Source organism: Heptranchias perlo, chromosome 12 (assembly GCF_035084215.1).
Source record: "Heptranchias perlo isolate sHepPer1 chromosome 12, sHepPer1.hap1, whole genome shotgun sequence".
Classification (NCBI taxonomy): domain Eukaryota; kingdom Metazoa; phylum Chordata; class Chondrichthyes; order Hexanchiformes; family Hexanchidae; genus Heptranchias; species Heptranchias perlo.
Genome location: NC_090336.1, coordinates 46,881,400 through 46,906,651, shown reverse-complemented (window position 1 = coordinate 46,906,651; position 25,252 = coordinate 46,881,400). Strand labels below are relative to the sequence as shown.

The 25,252-nt window shown below is 41.6% G+C and overlaps 1 protein-coding gene across 4 annotated transcripts in view; it reads left to right on the top strand.

The window, feature by feature from the left end:
• The window catches only part of ext2 (exostosin glycosyltransferase 2), a 132,031-nt gene that overhangs the window by 78,863 nt on the left and 27,916 nt on the right, over nucleotides 1-25,252 (top strand). For 3 of the 4 annotated variants that reach the window (XM_067994067.1, XM_067994068.1, XM_067994069.1), the window contains 2 exons: nucleotides 19-208; nucleotides 14,507-14,673. In XM_067994067.1, the coding sequence (XP_067850168.1) occupies nucleotides 19-208; nucleotides 14,507-14,673 (357 nt within the window). Of the gene's footprint in view, nucleotides 1-18; nucleotides 209-14,506; nucleotides 14,674-20,541; nucleotides 22,024-25,252 lie in introns of those variants that run through there. The other variant, XM_067994070.1, reaches the window with a different exon arrangement.

Below are 25,252 nucleotides of genomic sequence, written 5' to 3'. Positions count from 1 at the left end.
ACTTTTTTTTAAATTCAGAAAGTGGTGAGTGTGAACAATCCTCTCTTCCTCCCACTCATTCCACCTCGGTCGCAAGGCTTCACTGCTGTTGTTCTCACCTACGACCGTGTCGAGAGTCTATTCCGAGTGATCACTGAAATTTCTAAGGTGCCCAGCCTTTCCAAGTTGCTAGTTGTGTGGAACAATCAGAATAAGAGTCCACCTGAAGGTAAGATGTCAATTCAGTATAGTGCTATGAATAGATATGGTTATTTTGGGAGAGAAAGTAGTTTTGGGGCAGTAATAAAATCGAAGAGTCAGATTCTATAAACTGCATGGAAGAAGTTCAGCCAGTGGGCATAGTTTGTATTTTTAATTCCTAAAGATTACAGATTTTCAAACCTTCTCGGAGTGAGCACTTCTGCTTTCCAAGCAACTGGAAATCCATCCATAAACCACTCTGCCTCTCGACCTCCTTGTCTTCCTCCAAAGGCCTCCTTAAAATCCACCTCTTTGACCAAGCATTTGGTCATCCCATCTAATATCTCCTTGGTCTGATTACACCTCTGTGCAGCGCCTTGGGACATTTTTCTATGTCAAAGATGCTATATAAATGCAATGTTGTTGTTGAAGCACTTGTATCCACCATATCCATTTTCCCATAGCTTGGATTGGATCAGATCAGAAACTTGCCACGTGAGAAGCTGCAGGCACGAAATGAATGTCTTGTGTTTTTTTTTTGTTAAGAAATTAAGGTTAAGGGCCATTGACTTAATTCAGGATACCACCAAGGCCGAAAAGAGTAAACAGGATGAGGTACATCAAAGCTTAGGGTTGAAAAACTTAAAAGATTGTACAAGAGAAAATTCCACAGTTTTGAGATCCAGGGAAATAATGAGTATGAGATCATAATAAGTTCAACGTAGTGGGATTTTAGAGAAAAGGTGCTAGAAATCCCCACCCCGCCACAGAAATGGGAGCATTATTGGGCTTTATAGAATCAGGAGTTGCTTAGCATAAAAGTGTTTGGCATGAAAGAGAAAACTACTTGAAGGGAGCTTTAGTAGTGGAGGAGATTGGGAGTTCCAGTGGAGGATAGAAGTGATACAGGAGTAAAAATGTGGATGAATGATGCAGGACTAAGAGTGGAGCCATCAAAGATAAGAGGTACTACTGTTGGTTAGAGTTGTGAAAGACCATCTTTGAAGAATTAAAGAATCAAGATTTTTATACTCATTGAAGGGTGTGGAGGCGATCAGGCTGTAGTGATCCATCCAATGAGAGGGGACTTAAAGTTGTGAGCACTAAGAGCAAGCAATCTGAAGGCAGTTGAGTAGAATCATTAGCAAAAGACTGGATAGGGTTGGATGGTGAGTGAGGGAGGTCATTGATAGAGGATAAGAAGAGTGGGAGAGAGTAAAAAGCCTTGAGAAATCTATGATAATAGAGGGGAAAAGTCCATACATGTCGACCTAGAAAACTTTTAAAAGACTGACAAACAGCTCCAAAAAAAATTGACAATTCAAATTACAACCAGCAACTCAAACTGCCCTAAATGTAGGCCTGTGACCAGGGCCACTGCTTTATGATGACAAAATAACTTAAATTCTGTTAAATTACAAGGGATGCCAGGAGTTTCACCAGTGTTTCAGAATCACAGACCCATTTTCTGTGAGAACCTAATTGCCTTACTTATGTCATGAAGACATTTCCAACTGGTTATGCTGAGAGTGTAGTGGGACGTGAAGTTGTTGCACATTAAGCTGCAGGTTTACCCAATGTATTCATTACTTGTATTGCAGGGAAACATTGAAATACCCAAAAGGGCAGTTTTCACAGTGTGCATCTAGAAATTTTTGATATCAGTGGACTGGTCGGATGGGCAGAAAAGTGGCAAATGAAGTTCAATCCAGAGAAGGGTGAGGTAATGCATTTGGGGAGAGCAAACAAGGCAAGGGAATACGCAATAAATGGGAGGATACTGAAAGGCGTAGAGGAAGTGAGGGACCTTGGAGTGCATGTCCACAGATCCCTGAAGGTAGCAGGACGGGTCGATAAGGTGGTTAAGAAGGCATATGTAATGCTTTTCTTTATTAGCCGAGGCATAGAATATAAAAGCAGGGAGGTTATGCTAGAACTGCATAAAACACTAGTTTGGCCACAGCTTGCGTACTGCGCACAGTTCTGATCACCACATTACAGGAAGGATATAATTGCACTAGAGAAGGTGCAGAGGAGATTTCCGAGGATGTTGCCAGGACTGGAGAATTTTAGCTATGATGACAGATTGGATAGGCTGGGGTTGTTTTCCTTGGAACAGAGGAGGCTGAGGGGGTCACTAACCATGGGGCGTAGATTTAAAGTGATTGGTAGAAGGATTAGAGTGGAAATGAGGAAAGATTTTTTCACCCACAGGGTGATGGGGGTCTGGAACTCACTGCCTGAGAGGGTGGTAGAAGCAGAAACCCTCAACTCATTTAAAAAAAATACCTGCACGTGCACCTGAAGAGCCGTGACCTGCAGGGCTATGGACCAAATGTGGGAAAGTGGGATGAGGCTGGGTGGCTCGTTTCTCAGCTGGCACGGACACGATGGACCGAATAGCCGCCTCCTGTCCCGTAAATTTTCTATGATTCTAGGAGTAGGAGCACAAATGGGAGACAACATTGGAAGAGTATAAACTATTTAGAAGGGATAGAAATAAATGTCGGGGAGGAGGAGTCACATTACATATAAGGTTCCCCCCCAAACTTTGATGTCCTGACTAGGAATTCCACATAATCAAAACTGATTTTGAATTATTTAGACATTGTAAACCAGTGGGCTTCTTTGTGGCACAAAGCATGAGTACTGTATCTCTCCTGTATCCTGTATCAAGGTGCTATCTAGCAATCTATTCCATCTCTAAGGTCTCCAGTTACCCTCTTGTTTGCACATTAATTGGTGTAAAATTGCCATTTTTCACATTTAACAAATGTGCACATTGTTGCTATTTTTTTTTCTGTTACCTGCATGACTTGCCCATGCACAGTTTTAATAATATTCTGATATTCATGGATGGCAAATGGGTACCACTGTCTGCACAAGTCTGTAAAGGGAAAAATGGTGAACAAAAATGGAAATAGCACGGGGAAACTGAGAAAAGATATCTCTTTCGGATAAGGAAGTTAATTAGCTGGAGATGGACATTGCCACAAAATCTTTGGAATAATGCTTAAATGTTGCAGACCTAATGGGCACCTGTTATGTGAGAGATTGTAAATGTACCAAGAAAAAACCTTAAAGGGCTCTTGTGCTTAAACTAAACTTCTCTACTTATGCCAAAACAAGAGAGGAACCATAGCTATATCTTTTTTTTATTCATTCATGGGATGTGGGCATCGCTGGCACGGCCAGCATTTATTGCTCATCCCTAATTGCCCTTGAGAAGGTGGTGGTGAGCCGCCGCCTTGAACCGCTGCAGTCCGTGTGGTGAATGTACTCCCACAGTGATTGTCTTTTTGTAGCGGGATTGCACAACTCAGTGGCTTGCTAGGCCATTTCAGAGGGTAGTTAAGAATCAACCTGGAGTCACGTATAGGCCAGACCGGGTAAAGACGGCAGGTTTCCTTTCCTAAAGGACATTAGTGAATTAGTGAGTTTTTACGACAATCCGGTAGTTTCATGGTCACCATTACTGATACTAGCTTTTTATTCCAGATTTTTAAAAAATATTAATTAACTGAATTTAAATTCCCTAGCTGCCGTGGTAGGATTTGAACTCATGTCTCCAGATTATTGGCCCAGGTCTCTGGATTAATAGTCCAGTAACGTAACCACTATGCCACCATACCCATTTTCCAGCTCTGTATGCAGCTATCTATCTGCATCATTGATGCATTTAAGGGGAAGCCAGATAAGTACATAAGGGAGAAAGGAACAGAAGGATAGGGTGAGATGAAGTAAGGTGGAAGGAGGCTCGTATGGAGCATAAACACCGAGATAGACCTGTCAGGCCGAATGGCCTGTTTCTGTGCTGTAAATTTTATGCTACAGCTATGCAATGTCCTGGTTGGACCACATCTTGAGTACTGTGTTCAGTTCTTGGCACCGCACCTTAGGAAAGATATATTGGCCTTGGAGGGAGTGCAGCATAGATTTACTAGAATGATACCTGGACTCCAAGGGTTAAATTATGAGGAGAGATTACACAAACTAGGGTTGTAAAGAGAAACTATTTCCGCTGGTTGGGGAGTCTAGGACTAGGGGACATAGCCTAAAAATTAGAGCCAGGACTTTCAGGAGTGAAGTTAGGAAACACTTCTACACACAGGGTGCTAGAAGTTTGGAAAGTTCTTCTGCAAACGGCAGTTGATGCTCGCTCAATTGTTAATTTTAAATCTGAGATTGATAGATTTTTCTTAACCAACGATATTAAGGGATATGTGGCTAAGGTGGGTATATGGAGTTAGGTCACAGATTAGCCATGGTATCAATGAATGGCGGAACAGGCTCAAGGGGCTAAATGGCCTACTCCTATTTCATGTTCCTATGTTTAAAAAAAACAAAAAATAAAAGTGATTTTGGTCAGCAAATGGTGCTGGCTCGGAAAACATTGACCATCAGCTTCAAATGCTGACAATTGACTTGTGAAAATTCAATCCGTCAACTACATGAGTAAATAAATTTGAAAGTAAACTCAAAATTACATAGCCATGAACATAACTCTGGCAGGGGAGGGCACATGTATTTTTAGAAGAGTTTATGTCAGACTCTGTAAAAGGTGTTTGAGATGTCCATGGCATACGGATGAATTACCCAAAAGTTCACAAATAAAGTTCCAGGGTTACATACCTGGGCAACAAAATTACCAGTGGAACAGCCATGCTGAAAATTGTACTGATGATCATGGAATATGGCAGCAATTAACTTTAGAAAATACAGATAAAGGGGCAATAGGGTAAGTGGCATCATCTACTCGAAAATGTAGCAAATAATGAGGAGGATAATAGCAGTCTTCAGTGGGACGTAGACAGGTGAAATGGGCAGACACATGGCAGATGGAATTTAATGTAGAGAATTGCCTAGTGAGGATCAAATAGGACGCCGAGGTTGCGAACAGCCTCAGACAGTGGCCAGGGAGGAGAATGGAATCTGTGGCTAGGGAATGGAGTTTATGGTGGGACCGAAGACACTGACTTCCTCATTAGAACACTTTGTTTAACTCTAGAATTGTGCAATGGAAGGACTTGGAATTAAGTCACTCCAGGTACTCTTTCCCTTTTCCACAAACTCTTTCAATTTTGTTGAAATCATCTGTTGCATCTGTTCTGCATTCTTTGAAGGACGGAAGTGTTTTATTGATTATGTAAAGAGGAATAGCAATCCATACCTATATATAGGTTTGTGCCACTGGAAGTATTTTCAATTATGTGCTTTTGCTAGTTTAAAAAGTTGATACTGTTAAAGCCACATTCACTTTCCTAGATTAAATATTTCAATTCCACTATGATATATGAAGTATAAAATACAGTCAATGCCTTTTAAAATAAAAATCTCTTTCCGGAAGAAGAAAGTTAGTGAGCTGGTGGTTGTGCAGATAAGAAAATCAGTACCACCTGGTTTTAAGGTCTGCCAGTAAGCTCTGACCTTTTTGTTCTAACTTAAACTCTCAATTACTGCTAGTAATGCAAGCTTTTTTTTGTTGCAAAGATTTGTAATTTATAGCCAATTAAGCTCAGGAAGTTATTGAAGATTTAGAGTAATGAAACAGACTGAAATATGCACATCCCAATAATTTGTGGTACTCTAGCTGATAAGCAGTAGTAGTTACAGTGGTTTACCATAGCCTAAAAGGGCTTCTGTGTTTTAAAAAAAAAATGGAATTCAGTGCTTTGATATGAAATGTACTAGTTTATAAGCTGTTCAAATTATTTACTGTGCAGTTAAATAATGCAAAATTTCACGAGTTTTTGACGATTTTCTTTATTTGCATTTAATTGTAAACTGTGCAGCGATTGTTTTGGTTCCCGAGTTGCTGGTTTGTACAGTAGCCTGTATTAGCACACAGAGAGTGAAATAGAATTGCAGTTATGGTATTCCCAACCTCCTCCTCCACAAACCAAAACAAGCTGGGCACTCCAAAATTAACCCAAGACTTTGACAAAAGTAGTAAAAGAGATCTATGACCCAAGCCTAACCTTGCGTCTACAGTAAATCATTATTTAACAGTAACACGACTCAAGAATGAAGAGAAAAAAGGCAGAAAATGTGATGGAGTCTATATCCAAACATTGAACTGAATTTCTCTTTTCAAATGGAGGAGGATTGGAGGACTGCTAATATTGTACCATTGTTTAAAAAGGGAGAAAAGGATAGACTGAGTAATTATAGGCCAGTCAGTCTAACCTCGGTGGTGGGCAAATTATTGGAATCAATTCTAAGAGACAGCATTAATCGTCATTTAGAAAGGCACGGGTTAATCATGGACAGTCAACATGGATTTGTTAAGGGAAGATCGTGCCTAACTTGATTTGAATTTTTTGAGGAGGTAACAAGGAGGGTCAATGAGGGTAACACATTTGATGTAGTCTACATTGATTTTAGCAAGGCTTTTGACAAGGTCCCTCATGGCAGACTGGTCAAAAAGTAAAAGGCCATGGGATCCAAGGGAAAGTGGCAAGTTGGATCCAAAATTGGCCCGGTGGCAGGAAGCAAAGGGTAATGGTCGATAGGTGTTTTTGTGACTGGAAAGCTGATTCCAGTGAGGTTCCGCAGGGCTCAGTACTAGGACCCTTGTTTTTTGTGGTATATATTAATGATTTGGACTTGAATGTAGGGGGTATGATCAAGAAGTTTGCAGATGATAAAAAAAAAATTGACCGCGTGATTGATAGTGAGGAGGAAAGCTGTAGATTGAATGAAGATATCATTGGACTGGCCAGGTGGGCAGAAAAGTGGCAAATGGAATTCAATCCGGAGAAGTGTGAGGTGATGCATTTGGGGAGGGCAAATAAGGTAAGGGAATACACAATAAATGGGAGGATACCGAGAGGTGTAGAGGAACAGAGGGACCTTGGAGTGCATGTCCACAGATCCCTGAAGGTAGCAGGACAGGTAGATAAGGTAGTTAAGAAGGCATACTTTCCTTTATTAGCCGAGGCATAGAATATAAGAGCAGGGAGGTTATGTATAAAACATTGGTTAGGCCACAGCTTGAGTTCTGTGTACAGTTCTGGTCACCACATTACAGGAAAGATGTGATTGCACTAGAGAGGGTACAGAGGAGATTTATAAGGATGTTGCCAGGGCTGGAGAATTTTAGATATGAGAAAAGATTGGATCGGCTGGAGTTGTTTTCTTTGAAACAAAGGAGGCTGAGGGGAGATTTAATTGAGGCATATAAAATTATGAGTGGCCTAGATAGAGTGGATAGGAATAACCTATTTCCCTCAGCAGAGGGGTCATTTGACCAGGGGGCATAGATTTAAAATAATTGGTAGAAGGATTAGAGGGGAGCTGAGGAGAAACTTTTGCACCCAGAGGGTGTTTGGGGTCTGGAACTCACTGCCTGAAAGGGTAGTAGAGGCAGAAACCCTCAACTCATTTAGAAAGTACATTGATGTGCACTTGAAGTGCCGTAACCTACAGGGCTACGGACCAAGGGCTGGAAAGTGGGATTAAGTTGGATAGCTCTTTTTGACCGGCATGGACACGATGGGCCGAATGACCTCCTTCTATGCCATAACCTTCTGTGCTTCTATGATGATGAACCTGTTGTATAGTTCTAGCATTCTCTTTTTATCAGGTTTTCTTTAAACAAAAATTTGGGTTGTATACTTCCCAAACACTATTGTAATGTTTAGCATTATTGATTCTCTTTTCTGCCACACGTGCACAGAAAAAAGTGATCTCTTCTTGTCCAACTTTGTGTTGCAATCTCTTTTTTAAAAAATCACATCTGTAATAGCCTTAATGATTCTTCTAAAGTGTGAGCCCTCATCAGAAGCAACTTCCCACCAGTAGCCTGGTGCACCTCATTGCTATCATGGCAGTGTAATTCTGCTCACCATCACCTCCCTCCAGTCCAAGCCTAAGGCTAGGCTTCCTCGTGGCCCATGCAAGCACAATGTTCAGGAAGCTTACAGAAAAGTGTCCATTAAAAATCTAGTATTAAAATGTTAATTTAATTTTGGGTATCATCCTCATAAATTTCTGCAGGTTCTAGGGACCATCCCAAATTATTCAAACTATAGCTTTCCTCCTGACACATTCCAGGGTGATGACTCCTTTCAGAAGAAACGCAACTCTTTGGGTCATTGATTTTTTTTTCAACTAAGTTTTTAAAAACATTGTGCAGCCCGATCTGCTCCCAGGTGACGGCTGGATATCTTGGGAGAAGATGGGGGTACCTCCATTACACTTCCTATTCTATAATCTACCTAACACTGTCTATACTCATCACACTCCAGAGATGTCAAAAAGACTCCTATGGCCTATTCTAACACTTCAATTAAGAAATTTGGAAAGCTTTTCTCAAAAGAAAAAGTATTCATCAATTGAGGGACATCCATAATTGCCATTTTCACAAAGTCATGTGGTACTTGGGGCAATGGAGGTTATTTTTCTGTGTAGTTGTATGCAACAGTAATTTGTTTTAAAGATGGAGAGATGCAAAAGTGCTTTCTATAATCTTGAGAAGGATGAAAGTTATGGATAGCTCTTGCATTAAATAATATTGAGTTTGCTAATTTTACTTGAGCCTGAGCTCCCACAATTCTGACAGTCTATATCAATCTTCCATTAAACATTTGTGGGTGCATAAGAGTAGCTAATGGGTGACTCAAGCTTCCCCTTTATGAGCCTGTCAATTGTAGGATTTTGAGGTGGGTGAATGGGAAACAGGACTGTAGAATTCTGAATGGCATAAGATTGTGAAGAGTGGATAATAACAACTGGGAGGTTATATTAGGAAGGAGGATTTTTGGGAGAAAGGCAGAAATTACCCGTTTTCATTTGTACACGGTATAAAACCTTTTTAAGAGTCCAGAGTTTATGATATAGTACTATGTCATTGCAATATATTGTATTTTATAAGAATGTCGTAATAATGAAAGTCTGGATGCAAATAAAGATTTGATACCTGTTGTACAAAAATATTTGACGCAGGCTTAACTACAGAGGTGATTTGCATAGTTACGGCGTTTAGACATGGACAGCTTCAGAGATATCTGTAAAGATGTCTATGTACGGTAGTGTAGTGCTCTAGTAATTCAGAGGGCTGTGCTAATAATCCAGAGAATGTGAGTTCAAATCCCACCATGTTAAAAAAAAAAAAAATTCTGTGAATAAAAAGCTAGTATCAATAAAAAAATAAGTCGTCATGAAGTGATCAGATTTTCATATAAACCCAACTGGTTCACTAATGCCCTTTAGGGATGGAAACCTACCATGCTTACCTGATCTGGGCTATACATGAGTCCACCAATGTGGTTGACTCTTAACTGCCCTCTGAAGTGGCCTAGTTGTATTAATAAAGAAGGCAGCCTGTTATCAAATTCTCAGGGCATTGTAGGCATAACAAAGCTTCTGTTGCTGGCACTATTGTCGGTAAATGGTGACTTCACAAGCATTTAACATTTTTCTGTAAATAGATTTAAGGCGAGAAAATGTGAACATAAATCAATTAAAGAAAGAACTTGCATTTATATAGTGCTTTTCATGACCTCCAGTTGTCCCAAAGCGCTTTACAGCCAATGAAGTACTTTTTTTTGAAGTGTAGCTGCTGTTGTAATGTAGGGAAATATGGCAGCCAATTTGCACACAGCAAGATCCCACAAACAGCAATGAAATGAATGACCAGGTAATCTGTTTGAGTGATGATGTTTGGGGATAAATATTACCCAAGACACCGGAGAGCTCTCCTGCTCTTCATCAAATAGTGTCATGGGATAATTTTTGCCTATCTGAGAGGGAAGACGGGACCTCGGTTTAATGTTTCATTTGATTCCTTTTTAATCAAGAAGTGTTTTGAAAACCAGTTGTTAATAGAAATTGCTGGTCACTTTTGACGATTTAGTGTATTTGCAGTTTAATAGACTGTGGCAGCCTGTGGGATGAGATTCTAATCTTTTCCCTTTGGGATCTGTATCATTTAATGGTTTCACAGACATTAAATCCCAACTGATTATAAATTGTAGGATAATAAAGTTTTCCTCATAGCATAGTGTCACCTGCCAGAGAGAATTAATATTTTATAGTATTAGAGCAAGGTTATAATTATATCAGTTGATGGGAAAAGAGAGTATTGAGTAATAGTATAGACTGTTGTTAATGTAATAATAGATACAAGAGTGCAGTATGAGGATTCCTCTTGAACACATTTCCTGATAATGGAGCTGTTGTCTAAAATGTCTACATTATCGACTTGTAATGCTAAAAGATTTTCTTTTTGTTTTTTATTTCCTTTTTAAACATGATTGTGTGTGGTTGATTTAATCTTTATTAGATAAACATTACACAAATTTACTCAAAACCTAAAAATTGTGTTGCAACTGTATCTACAAAGACTTATCTCAGTGAATTGTGGTTTGCCCCTCAGGCCAGCTTAAGTTTATTTAACCAGTTTTAATGTGTTTAGTGTTGGTTTGAGGTTGGGAAGTTTAGACAGATGTCATCTAAGTCATGCTGACAGTTACAGGATAGCCTTGAAAGACCCATCTGAGAAGTACCACAAAGCTGCAGTGTACTACTTACTATAAAACATAATGATTTAGCACTTAGGTGAAATGGCATTTGCATCACTTCATGCAAAAAATAAATCCAGTATAAACATGCAATTCTGAACACATTACACACCTTCAAATCACTAGATTTTTTTTTCCACCCAGTTGATGTTCTTTGTGACTTTCTGACCGTGACCTCCCAGGACAGCTATGGCTGTACTGCCAGCTCGCACCAGTTTTGAACTGGTTGGGGGAGGGAATATCAGTGCTCAGCATATACGTTCTTAAAGGCGCCTCCACTTTGCTTGGTCAAGCATTTAGAAAAGAACTGTGTTGTTTCTATCGTTTACAGTAGACAGCCTGAGTATTTCACTCTAAAGTCAAAAGGGTGGGCAGGCAATTTGATCCCAGATGTCTGGAAATGCTGCTAATTATCTAGCCACTAGGAGGTGCATGAGAATATGGTATCTCCTCCAATTTATTTTTATTTCCCCCCCCCCTCAATCCTGATATGGCTAGGAATGGGAATTCACCATGTGATGTCAACCTCTTTGTTACCACCTGATTGAAATAAACAAATTAGATTTTTTTTAAATAACATCTTTCCATGATTTCCAGCCATGTGATTTCAAACAATAGAATACACATTGATCCCTCTAGAAATGTTTCGCTACCAAAATATAGACAATTTGAAACAATTGTATAAATTATGGTTATTTCACCAGTAGAAAAGGAGGATGGTGTGGTGAGCTTGGAGGGCATCCCTTTCAGATTCTACACCTTGTTTCAAATTCAGCCCCAGCATTAGACTCATGGGTGCCCCGGGGAGAGCTCAGGCATGAGCCCATCCCCTTCTTCTCCCCCCACCCCCCCCCCCACCCACACTTCGGATGACTTCCACTACTAATTTAGCCTAGTCTCTTTCCTCCCCACCCAACTCCCTGGCTTAGGGCCTTGGGCAGTTGCCCTGGTTGCTTGCCCCTAAACCCGGTGCTGTCCAACTCAGACTACTGGGATGAAAGTCCCTTTTGTGCAGTGGCTATAACCTCTTGAGCAGTGTGATACTGTCTTTGTGTGGAACTACTTTTGAACATTTGAAGCAACCAAATTGATGATGGAGGAAGCGGAAGGTGCCTGAACTGTAACCCCAGGCACTCGAACAGCCTCTCCAGGGTTCATAAACCATGAAGGCTGAGCATACACCAAGTGCAGAAGGACTGATTGACCTAATGCTAATGTCTTTTTGCAGCACGACTCAGTACCTAAATATAAGGTGACTCCCCATATTCTATTTCTCTTATGAACTATTTTCTCAACACTTTTTTAAAACTTCATTTACTTAACCAGACTTCTGTGTGGTATGGCATTTATGATTTATGAATCTGACTGTTGTATGGTTAGTCCCACTTCTTGTATGAATTTCTTATCGTGCAGAGACCTGTGTGAGAACTTCTGTTCAGTAGTCTGTATCCATAGCACAGGTGGTGCAGTGTTGTTGCCTCTTCCATATTGGGGAAGTAACTTTCTTAAAATAATATGCTACTTGTGAGTGGATTCCATATGTTCCTTTGATCTTCCAATTCATATGGCTGACATCTTAGATCAAAAGAACTTTAATACCCAGCTCCATGCTCTTTGGTATCCCCAGCCTTCCGTCAATTCCTTGGCCCACTCCCCTGTCTCTGGCCTACTCCATTCAGCTCTGCTCACCACTTTTTCTGCCGCCCCCGGCCCTTTTCTCCCCTGCCTGTCCCAAGCTACACTTCAAAAGCTGCTTCGTGACCTTAACCAGGAACGAGCTTTTGAATTGTGGGTGGGACGTCCAAAAGGCTTCCCTACGACTTTGTGGTAGGACGTGTTATTTAATGCATTTTCAGTTTTAATAGAGCCTTCTCCGAAGTCAGAGGGAATTCCACCCCCAAAGTCCGTTCCTGGTTACGTTCAGGAACAAGTTTTTGAACTAAAGAGGGAAGTTCCTTAAGGGCTTCTCTACAAATTAGGGGAAGGCTCTATTTTTTAAGCTAGTTTTGAAATGCCACTTCTTTAACCAGGAACTGGCTTTTAATGTGCAGAGGCAGGATTTCCTAAAAGGCTTCCCCACGACTTTGGGAAGCCCCAGTTATTTAACTGGAAAGTTTTTCAGTAATGGGGTCTTCCCCAAATCTGAGGCTGGGGGGGAGGGGATTGAACATTTCCACTTCTTTGTTCTGCCTGAGCAGTTGTTCCTACTTGCCCCTTGCCCTTTCACTCACCTTCCTATTGCATCCTGCCCCAGGTCTTTGGTCTTCACTCCCACTCTGAGCACCCATTCCTTCCTGCCCCTTATACTTTCCCTAATCCTCCTACTATGTCCTGTCCTGGCCGTATCATTCCCCAACTGGCTTCCTGCATTCACCACTAGAAAGTGCACTTTGCGACCGAGATCTGTCCACTCCAGCCACAACCAGTGTCCCAAAAGGCATAGTTATCTGCTGGTCTGCAGCACTGTCCAGCTCCCTCCCCTATCTGATGCCCCTTTGCTCTTTCATTCTCTCTCTATATTGCACACCCTGTTCCTTCCCAGCCCTCGCTCTTTCCATCGCCTTACTACAGCATCCTGCCCCCAGCATCCCAAGTCCCTTTTCTGCTCCCTCCAGTTGCTCCCCCAACCCGCATCCCATAGCCAGCATCACAAAATGCTTCCCATTTGGCTGTTCTCAGTTGCCCCAACTTTTGCCATAAATGGAGGGATAAGCAGAGAAAACAAACAGGCGAGGCAAAGGTGATTACAGACCCTCTACAAGAAAATCTACAAAAAATTGGAACTGGAACTGAGCCAAAAGACATTTAGTGCTGTGATATTTTTGCACAGGTTCTGTGCTGTGTACCTGCATGGACGGTCTTCCTGGTTTGATTCTATCTAACTGCAACCAACCTCGGACTTTAAATGATACAGGGTGTCTCCACTTTGCTAGTGTAAATGTGATAATGATTGATGGAATTGGTCAGTGCCCAGGAGCTGCATAAAATCATTCATATGGTTGGTGCCATTTACGTTTTCCACACTTATGGTTTCTAGGTTCTGACTGCTTTGACAGGAAGTGTTGTAGCTCAGCAATCAAAACCATGAAAGCCTAGGGAATTGAGACTAAAAGAGGGTACACAGTTGCAAGATGCAGAAAATATTGCATTTAGTGAAATGTGGGTTCATTCTGCCACATTGCACAGGGGAATACCTCAGCTAGGGCCAGCGTTTGGAGCACAAAACATGACTGTGTTTGTCAACAGTAAACCTTTTTGGGGGGTGGGTGGTGGGGAGGTGCATATGGAGAGAAATGTTATGTGTATGAAAGGCAAATAAAGACCACTTTAAAAGCAAGCTACTAATTACAGAATAGACTGAAGTCATTGAGGCATTCTGCAGCCTGATATCCTCTGGCTTTCCTTTATTAAATAGGGATTTGATATGAAAGGCACTGGCTAAGTCATTGCTAAAATGTCTTTATGAAAGAATTTTTACAAACTCTGTCCCTAGGCAATAACCCATAGCAGGAAATGAGCCTGGAACTTGCTGGGAGTATGTATCTGTACAGTGACTGCCACTTGTGTCCAACCTAAAGAAATGCAATCCCTTAAGACTATTAGTATTAGCACCGAGTGGTGTTTCTGGATATCAAAGCAAGATTCACCAACATTTTAATTTCGACGCAAAGGTCACTGCATTGGATACACAAAGGGAACATGTGGTTTATGAACTGTAAAACTAGGCAAACACAGGTGGCTTACTTGTCTTCTGATGTTTAAATGGGAAAATACAGTTTATGATTTTAATTTGTTTCTTCCAGAGTCACTGTGGCCCAAGATTGGCGTACCCCTCAAAGTTGTAAGAACCAAAGAAAACAAACTGAGTAATAGGTTCTTTCCTTATGATGAAATTGAAACTGAAGCTGTCTTGGCGATTGATGATGATATCATCATGTTGACTTCTGACGAATTGCAGTTTGGTTACGAGGTAAGTGTGTGGTGTTTACCATGGAAAGGTTCTCACCCCATCTACAGTTTTGGTTCAAATGACAAATCAGTGAAATACTTGTGCCTCCTCTGGGTATCATGCCAATGGAAATATGTTTCTCGCATCACATCATAGTTACTATGTACGGTACAGTAACATGCATGTACTGGTAACACAATTATATATGGGAGATCTACTTTGTGCACCAATTTGTGATGGCATGAGACTCTAGGTGGATGGTTATTATTTCTTGCATTACCAAACAGCTTCTCCTGCTCTCCGCTATCATATTCTCCTATTCCTCTGCATAGAATTTGATTAACTTGCAGCACTTGTGTGGTATTCGTTCAAAGGCCAACACTCTTATCCTTGATCATGTTGTTCACAGATGTGGATGAATTGTTACTGTTTACCCTGGACCTGCACTGTGCTTCAGTATCATGCAAAAATAGTATTAACATTGCCCTATCAGGATAAACACCTACCCCTCCCCATATAAGGAAAGAGATAGTGACAAACTGCAGCTATCAGTAATCCCTGCAGTACATGGATGTGCACAAACTTGAAGAACGGAAGAACATAAGAACAGGAGTAGGCCAATCGGTCCCTCGAGCCTGCTCTGCCATTCAATAAGATCATGGCTGATCTGATCCTAACCTCAAATCTAAATTCATGTCCAATTTCCTGCCCGCTCCCCGTAACCCCTAATTCCCTTCACTTCTAGGAAACTGTCTATTTCTGTTTTAAATTTATTTAATGATGTAGCTTCCACAGCTTCCTGGAGCAGCAAATTCCACAGACCTACTACCCTCTGAGTGAAGAAGTTTCTCCTCATCTCAGTTTTGAAAGAGCAGCCCCTTATTCTAAGATTATGCCCCCTAGTTCTAGTTTCACCCATCCTTGGGAACATCCTTACCGCATCCACCCGATCAAGCCCCTTCACAATCTTATATGTTTCAATAAGATCGCCTCTCATTCTTCTGAACTCCAATGAGTAGAGTCCCAATCCACTCAACCTCTCCTCATATGTCCGCCCCCTCATCCCCGGGATTAACCGAGTGAACCTTCTTTGTACTGCCTCGAGAACAAGTATGTCTTTTCTTAAGTATGGACACCAAAACTGTATGCAGTATTCCAGGTGCGGTCTAACCAATACCTTATATAACTGCAACAATACCTCCGTTTTTATATTCTATCCCCCTAGCAATAAAAGCCAACATTCCGTTGGCCTTCTTGATCACCTGCTGCACCTGCATACTAACTTTTTGATTTTCTTGCACTAGGACCCCCAGATCCCTTTGTACTGCAGTACTTTCCAGTTTCTCGCCATTAAGATAATTTGCTCTCTGATTTTTCCTGCCAAAGTGCATAACCTCACATTTTCCAATATTGTATTGCATCTGCCAAATCTCTGCCCACTCACCCAGCCTGTCGATATCCCCTTGTAGGTTTTTTATGTCCTCCTCACTCTCTACTTTCCCTCCCATCTTTGTATCATCTGCAAACTTTGATATGTTACACTCGGTCCCCTCCTCCAAATTGTTAATATAGATTGTAAAGAGTTGGGGACCCAGCACCGACCCCTGCGGAACACCACTGGCTACTGGTTGCCAGTCCGAGAATGAACCATTTATCCCAACTCTCTGCTTCCTATTGGATAACCAATCCTCCACCCATGCCAGAATATTACCCCCAACCCAGTGATTCTTTATCTTGAGCAATAATCTTTTATGTGGCACCTTGTCGAATGCCTTCTGGAAGTCTAAATACACTACGTCCACTGGTTCCCCTTTATCCACCCTGTACGTTATGTCCTCAAAGAACTCGAGGAAATTTGTCAGACATGACTTCCCCTTCGTAAAGCTATGCTGACTTTGTCCTATTAAATTATGTTTTTCCAAAAATTTCACTACTGTCTCCTTAATAATAGACTCCAAAATTTTACCCACCACAGATGTTAGGCTAACTGGTCTATAATTTCCAGCCTTCTGCCTACTACCCTTTTTAAATAAGGGTGTTACATTAGCAGTTTTCCGATCTGCCGGGACCTTTGCCGAGTCCAGAGAATTTTGGAAAATTATTACCAAAGCATCCACAATCCCCACTGCCACTTCCCTCAAGACCCTAGGATGTAAGCCATCAGGTCCAGGGGATTTATCCGCCTTGAGTCCTGTTATTTTACTGAGTACCAATTCCTTAGTGATTTTAATCGTATTTAGCTCCTCCCCCCCCCCCCCCCCCCCCAGAGCCCCCTGTTTGTCCAGTGTTGGGATATTCTTAGTGTCCTCTACTGTAAAGACCGAAACAAAATATTTGTTCAACGTTTTTGCCATTTCCATGTTTCCCACCATTAATTTCCTGGTCTCATCCTCTAAGGGACCTACGTTTGCCTTAGCCACCCTTTTTCTTTTTATATAACTGTAGAAGAGACTTTGCCATGGTTTCACCCTCGCTGTACTTCATTTGGTGACTTAAGGCTAATTCCACCTTTCCTGTTTATTAGTATCCATGAGATCAGGCTACTTCTGGTGTTTTGAGAGGCAAAAAAGAATGGCAGAGAACTGAGTACAACAGGAGGCCATAGAAAAGCGGGGTGTGGGGAAACAAGATGAAAGAAAGGACAAGTCAGAAATCGATTAAAAATTGCACTACGCTTGATTCAAAGTATAATCCTAAGCTCCAGCATTTGCTACAAACTTATTCGGTTTTAGATAGACACAATCCAGTAGGTGAAACAGTTGCTGACTTCCCCATTCTAAATGCTGGCTTGATGATGTCATAAAACTAATGAGCAATTATCCTACAAATCAGCTTAATTCCACAAATCTCAACATGTGGTTGCAGCAAAGTAGCTGGTTCAAAATTGCCAGCATTGAAAAGATTGATGGTGTTACAGTATATTTAAATGAGAGAAATAGTAAATGTATTCAAATAAATAAGTTAAATGCTTGTTTTATGAAGTACTTAAAAGTCATTTGTTTTACAACAAATCAATGAATCTTCTAAGAAAATCCTCAGTTCCATCTATTGAAATAAGATGAGATAAGAGATCAGAAGGGTCAGTTAGGGGATAGAAAGGGGAGGAACGATTGAAAGAGTGAGCAAGATGGTGGAAGGGACGAGAGGAATAGAGAGTGAAAGTGGACTGTACAGTATGGGAAGTATAAGTCGAGGAGAGTGGTTGAAGTGGAGGGATAGAGGATGGACAGCAAGATGAATGGAGGTGATGAATTCAAGAACACGAGAACATTTGGGGGTCAGTGTTTCACATTTTCCACGTTTTGGAGATCTGTGTCCTACATTGCCGAGGCGGTTTGTTGCGAGGTGTAGTGAATATCAAGAAATGGTTGCTTTTATTGTGAGTAAGGAACCATTTCCTCCTTGTTCCTTCAACTAGCATTCAGGTTAGAGCAGCACTTAAAAATACTATGCTGTGCTGATGCCACTTATGGGGGAACTGATGTTCACTAAGTTACATTTCTGAAGGTGCTCCAACATTGGCATGATAGTGTTCAGCTGAGAGGCTACAGTATTTATTTTTTGATGAGCCTTTCAAATGTATTATAGGATTTTCTTCAGAGAGACGACAAAGTCTTAGTGGTCACATTTGAGGCACAGCATTGTACATGTGTTAATTATATTTATTGAGAGGCTGAATGAGAAATTAGGCTAAATTTAAAGTCTGGTGGAGTAGGAAGGAGTGCCTTGTATGAATAATAGTTCTGTTGTTTTTCAAAAGGGGAAAAGAAAATTAAGGTAATGCAGCACATAATCAATACTTGTATTGCCAAGATTTTAAGAAGGGTAACAGAATAAGATTTTAAACTGTGTCTTAATAAAGAGTGACAGAAAATGCTTTTTTAGATCTAGATAATTTTAAATCTATTATCTTGGCGATACTTGTCAAATTCGTAGTTTTCATTTCAATTTTTTTTAAAATTAGGAACAAAAAGAAAAAATAAACCAAATTGTGTTTCTGTATTGTATTTTGTGTGTGGTTGGCTAACAGTAAATTTATTCTTCAGTACTATAGCCAGTGGCATATGTGTTGAATAAAATGAGATAGCTTATGTTGAAAATCAGGGGAAAAAAAACAAAATACTAAAAATGGAAATTGATGATGGTTCCCACCTGAAACATTGAGTTTTCTTTCCCTTTAGGATGCAAACCAACTTACTGTTCAATTCCAGCCTTTTCTGTTTCATTTCAGCTAGTGTAAAATGGTAGAAGGTATTTTGCACACTTGGGAGAGGAAAACTGCCAGTTTTGTAAAAAGGACAATTCAGTATACTTATAACAAGAAATGGAGCATGAAGAAATGTACTGAAATTCCTGATATGATTTTCTGGCTTTTCCTATGCCAGCAGGAGTTGGTGGATGGTGTTAATAAGCTTGTATTAGGGAGTAAATATACTTTTATTTTGCATCAGATTTTTTTCTTAATGCTGCTTATGAACATCGATGTTTTAGCAAGGTAATGAAGGCCTCCTTTGTACCTATGTAAACTGTTGTTTCTGGGGCTGGACTAGCAAAGATATTGCATTACTAAGAATATCATTTCCTAAAGTGATTGATGTAACGGATGCAGAGTAGCAAAAGCAAGTAGTTGCACCTTTGACGGTGTAGGAAACTTGTAGTTTGGAGGAATATCATGCTGTTAAGTTATAGTTTTTTCTCCACTGGATGCAGACAGACTGGGAAATAAATTAGTTTTTTTTATAAGTTCCATTTATACAGCAGAATTATGGTTGGATCTAAATCAAGTAACACTTCAAATAGAAATAGGTATAAACACAAGATCTGTATAAGTACAGTTATTGTTTGCATCAATTTTGACCTATACTCGCATTACAGGGGGTCACAAGTACAAGTCTGTTTTGACACATTTATTGCAGAAATATAGAGCTCCTCTCTCTTCACACAAATGTTCCATTCCTGTATTTTGCACTCTTCATCACCAGTTACATGAGAACATAAAGTATGGAATGAAAAAATGGGATTGTTTTCCTCATCAAACTGGCTTTTTCAACTAGATTATGTACAATGTGTTCTCATGGGTATTCTAAACTTACTGCTGAATGATTAATTACAGGTAAAACTTTGAAGAAAACTAAAATAGCTTTCTGAATTCAAAATATTTAAATAAAAACACCAGATATCAATCTAACTTTACAGTCTACATTATTCAGCTCTAACTGGTTGTCTTCCATGGATAACATTTGCATAGTCCTAAAGTGACTTGAAGGATAGCAGCCATAGAGTGCATAGCCATCCATGTGTATATTTATCCCTACTTTTCTACCGTTCTGCCCCAACGGTGACCCTTTGTGGTTGCCGCCCCCAGTCCTGGTGAACTTGCCAGTGAGAATAGGATCTGATGATTTGCAAACAAGTGGAATCTCATGTCAAGTGCATGGGTGACGAGACCAACAAGGAAGGTTGTTTCACATAGACAAAAACCAGCAGGTTCTGAGTATTCCATAAAACCTGGTATTTCTCATGAGTCAATAGAAATCCCAATTACAGCCAGCATAATACCCCTCTATCATAGATGCCAAATTCTAGATATCTCCGAACGTAGTCTCCATATCACCTGTGACTTTTTGAAACTTCAACTCTCTTTGGAAGGATGCAGAATGTAACTGCTAAACAGTACTACTTTTGACTTATATGTGCTATCTTTGGTGTTTGACACTGAGATTAATGGATTAAACCTCCTTGCATTATGAGAACCAGGAGGCAGTTGTTGCATTAAATCAGTCGTTTCAAGATGCAGTTGAATTGCCTTTGTGAACTCCACTGTCATTTCTTACTCTGGTGATTGATGTATTCTTCATCAGCTTGAGACTTTCACCTTTTGAGCTTCAGGGCCCAAAGGATGTGGTACAGCTACCTATAACTTGGTACATCAACACTCTTGAACTTTCAGAAGTGTGGCTGGGAATGAGAGACTTAACACACATTTAACAACATTTAACTCATAGTTGCTGCCTTTGCTTAGAAAGCATGAACTCCAATCAAAAAATGAGGAAGATCATATCAAGGTTAGGCAATCGAACATTTCACTGCAAGACATCTGTTGTCTGTGTGCGACCTAAATTATCTACTTGGTTTTTTGCATTAGTGAAGTAATGATATTCAAGTGGATTTGTATTAATAATGCCAATAACAGGGAAAAGAATTATTTTCTCCATTGTTTATAGTAATTCTACATGACATTGCATTCTCAATCAAGGGTGAGCAATCAACCTACTTCCAATTTCTACCAATGCTACTCTACAACTAACTACAACAAGATGTGTGAGCAGCCCAGGATAACTTCCCACTCAGATTTGATTTTACTTAACCACACAATTCCTTCTCTTTCTCCCCCCCCCCCCCCCCCCCCAAAAAAAAAAAAGAGCTAGCTAAGATGCTAAATTCAGTTTGTTAGAAACTGAAGAGACGGGCTCAAGCCCTGCCACTATGTGGCAGATTGATACACTAACACAATCCCACTAGGCAAACATTAGACCAGTATTTAAGGAGTGAAATTGAGCTTAGATGCCAACAATGAGTCTTTTGGATACATGATGTGTTATAATTTGAATCTGTCACAAACTCCATATAGCACAGATGATATAGATTAAGTTTTTTTTTAATGTATTTCACTTTTTTCCAACAATGCTTAAATGCACACTAAATTGAGTGCAACATTATCGATGTCTTTTTTGGAGACCGAAGTATTTGAACTAAATGTGATGAATGTTGATGATATACTGTTACTAAAACTTAAAGCACTGTATTGTGACATAAAGCAGCTTATAGTATCTTGTGTGCCTGTGCAAAATTTGAATTGTATTAAATAATTGACATAAAGACATATGACAAATATATTACGATTTGAAGCAATGCTCTAGTTTAAATTTGACGAGCACTTTTATGCATGAAAAACCTCGATTGCACAAGCATCGTTGTTTTTAGTGGCAAAAAACTTAAATATGTTACAAACAAAATGTAGTGGAGCTTCTAACTATTAATAAATTTCTGATTTATCATAGAATAATTGGTGTGGGCACAGGAGCTATGGAAGGTAAAGAATTGGCTATTAGCTCCTTAACAGTCGATTAGCATGATGCGTTCTTTTTATGTCTGACCAGTGCTCAAACCATAGGGTACAGATATCGACCGGACATGTTTTTGATAATATATAGTGTTCAGGGTACCTGACTAGAACTATGACTAAAACTGTTAATCACTGGTACTAATTAGCCACAACATTTTTGTTAGAATCTTGTGTTGGCTATCTTAAAAGGTTGCTGCTTCTGTTAAATATTGGTATTTGTATTAATAAACAATGCTATACTATAATGCTGTGTTTCATAAGTGTGTAGGAGCAGTTGATATTGAATTGAGTTCATGAAATTTTAATTTTTTGGGTTCATATGAAGATGACGCACAGGAGAAGATTTACTGGCTCATCCAGCCTGCCCCCATTACATACACTTCCCACCCACCTCCGGAGCAATGTAATCCCCTGGTTGAGGGGATAGATAATCCAGGCCAATAAGGGGGAAAAAATGAAAAGTTGCTCTCTGACCCCTTAGACAATTGAAACTGGTCCAGGAGAACACATGGACCCTGATTTACATTACAGGATACCTACCTTTAGGGAAGGAAGCCTGCCGCCCTTACCCGGTCTGGCCTATATGTGACTCCAGACCCACAGCAATGTGGTTGATTCTTAATTGCCCTCTGAAATGGCCTAGCAAGCCACTCAGTTGTAAAATCTCGCTACGAAAAGTCATAATAAGAATAAAACCGGACGGACCACCCGGCATCGGACCACTAGGCACCGGACACGACAACGGCAAAACACCAAGCCCAGTCGACCCTGCAAGGTCCTCCTTACTAACATCTGGGGACTTGTGCCAAAATTGGGAGAGCTGTCCCACAGACTAGTCAAGCAACAGCCTGACATAGCCATACTTACAGAATCATATCTTTCAGCCAACGTCCCAGACTCTTCCATCACCATCCCTGGGTATGTCCTGTCTCACCGGCAGGACAGACCCACCAGAGGTGGCGGTACAGTGATATACAGTCAGGAGGGAGTGGCCCTGGGAGTCCTCAACATTGACTCTGGACCCCATGAAATCTCATGGCATCAGGTCAAACATGGGCAAGGAAACCTCCTGCTGATTACCACCTACCGTCCTCCCTCAGCTGATGAATCAGTCCTCCTCCATGTTGAACACCACTTGGAGGAAGCACTGAGGGTAGCAAGGGCACAAAATGTACTCTGGGTGGGGGACTTCAATGTCCATCACCAAGAGTGGCTCGGGAGCACCACGACTGACCGAGCTGGCCGAGTCCTGAAGGACATAGCTGCTCGACTGGGCCTGCGGCAGGTGGTGAGCGAACCAACACGAGGGAAAAACTTACTTGACCTCGTCCTCACCAATCTACCTGTCGCAAATGCATCTGTCCATGACGGTATTGGTAGGAGTGACCACCGCACAGTCCTCGTGGAGATGAAATCCCGTCTTCGCACTGAGGACACCATCCAACGTGTTGTGTGGCACTACCACCGTGCTAAATGGGATAGATTCAGAACAGATCTAGCAGCTCAAAACTGGGCATCCATGAGGCGCTGTGGGCCATCAGCAGCAGCAGAATTGTATTCCAGCACAATCTGTAACCTCATGGCCCGGCATATTCCTCACTCTACCATTACCAACAAGCCAGGGGATCAACCCTGGTTCAATGAGGAGTGTAGAAGAGCATGCCAGGAGCAGCACCAGGCGTACCTAAAAATGAGGTGCCAACCTGGTGAAGCTACAACTCAGGACTACATGCATGCTAAACAGCGGAAGCAACATGCTATAGACAGAGCTAAGCGATTCCACAACCAACGGATCAGATCAAAGCTCTGCAGTCCTGCCACATCCAGTCGTGAATGGTGGTGGACAATTAAACAACTAACGGGAGGAGGAGGCTCTGCAAACATCCCCATTCTCAATGATGGCGGAGTCCAGCACGTGAGTGCAAAAGACAAGGCTGAAGCGTTTGCAACCATCTTCAGCCGGAAGTGCCGAGTGGATAATCCATCTCAGCCTCCTCCCGATATCCCCACCATCACGGAAGCCAGTCTTCGGCCAATTCGATTCACTCCACGTGATATCAAGAAACGGCTGAGTGCACTGGATACAGCAAAGGCTATGGGCCCCGACAACATCCCAGCTGTAGTGCTGAAGACTTGTGCTCCAGAACTAGCTGCGCCTCCAGCCAAGCTGTTCCAGTACAGCTACAACACTGGCATCCACCCAACAATGTAGAAAATTGCCCAGGTATGTCCTGTCCACAAAAAGCAGGACAAATCCAATCCGGCCAATTACCGCCCCATCAGTCTACTCTCAATCATCAGCAAAGTGATGGAAGGTGTCGTCGACAGTGCTATCAAGCGGCACTTACTCACCAATAACCTGCTCACCGATGCTCAGTTTGGGTTCTGCCAGGACCACTCGGCTCCAGACCTCATTACAGCCTTGGTCCAAACATGGACAAAAGAGCTGAATTCCAGAGGTGAGGTGAGAGTGACTGCCCTTGACATCAAGGCAGCATTTGACCGAGTGTGGCACCAAGGAGCCCTAGTAAAATTGAAGTCAATGGGAATCAGGGGGAAAACTCTCCAGTGGCTGGAGTCATACCTAGCACAAAGGAAGATGGTAGTGGTTGTTGGAGGCCAATCATCTCAGCCCCAGGGCATTGCTGCAGGAGTTCCTCAGGGCAGTGTCCTTGGCCCAACCATCTTCAGCTGCTTCATCAATGACCTTCCCTCCATCATAAGGTCAGAAATGGGGATGTTCGCTGATGACTGCACAGTGTTCAGTTCCATTCGCAACCCCTCAGATAATGAAGCAGTCCGAGCCTGCATGCAGCAAGACCTGGACAACATCCAGGCTTGGGCTCATAAGTGGCAAGTAACATTCGCGCCAGATAAGTGCCAGGCAATGACCATCTCCAACAAGAGAGAGTCTAACCACCTCCCCTTGACATTCAATGGCATTACCATCGCCGAATCCCCCACCATCAACATCCTGGGGGTCACCATTGACCAGAAACTTAACTGGACCAGCCATATAAATACTGTGGCTACGAGAGCAGGTCAGAGGCTGGGTATTCTGCGGCGAGTGACTCACCTCCTGACTCCCCAAAGCCTTTCCACCATCTACAAGGCACAAGTCAGGAGTGTGATGGAATACTCTCCATTTGCCTGGATGAGTGCAGCTCCAACAACACTCAAGAAGCTCGACACCATCCAAGATAAAGCAGCCCGCTTGATTGGCACCCCATCCACCACCCTAAACATTCACTCCCTTCACCACCGGCGCACTGTGGCTGCAGTGTGCACCATCCACAGGATGCACTGCAGCAACTCGCCAAGGCTTCTTCGACAGCACCTCCCAAACCCGCGACCTCTACCACCTAGAAGGACAAGGGCAGCAGGCGCATGGGAACAACACCACCTGCACGTTCCCCTCCAAGTCACACACCATCCCGACTTGGAAATATATCGCCGTTCCTTCATCGTCGCTAG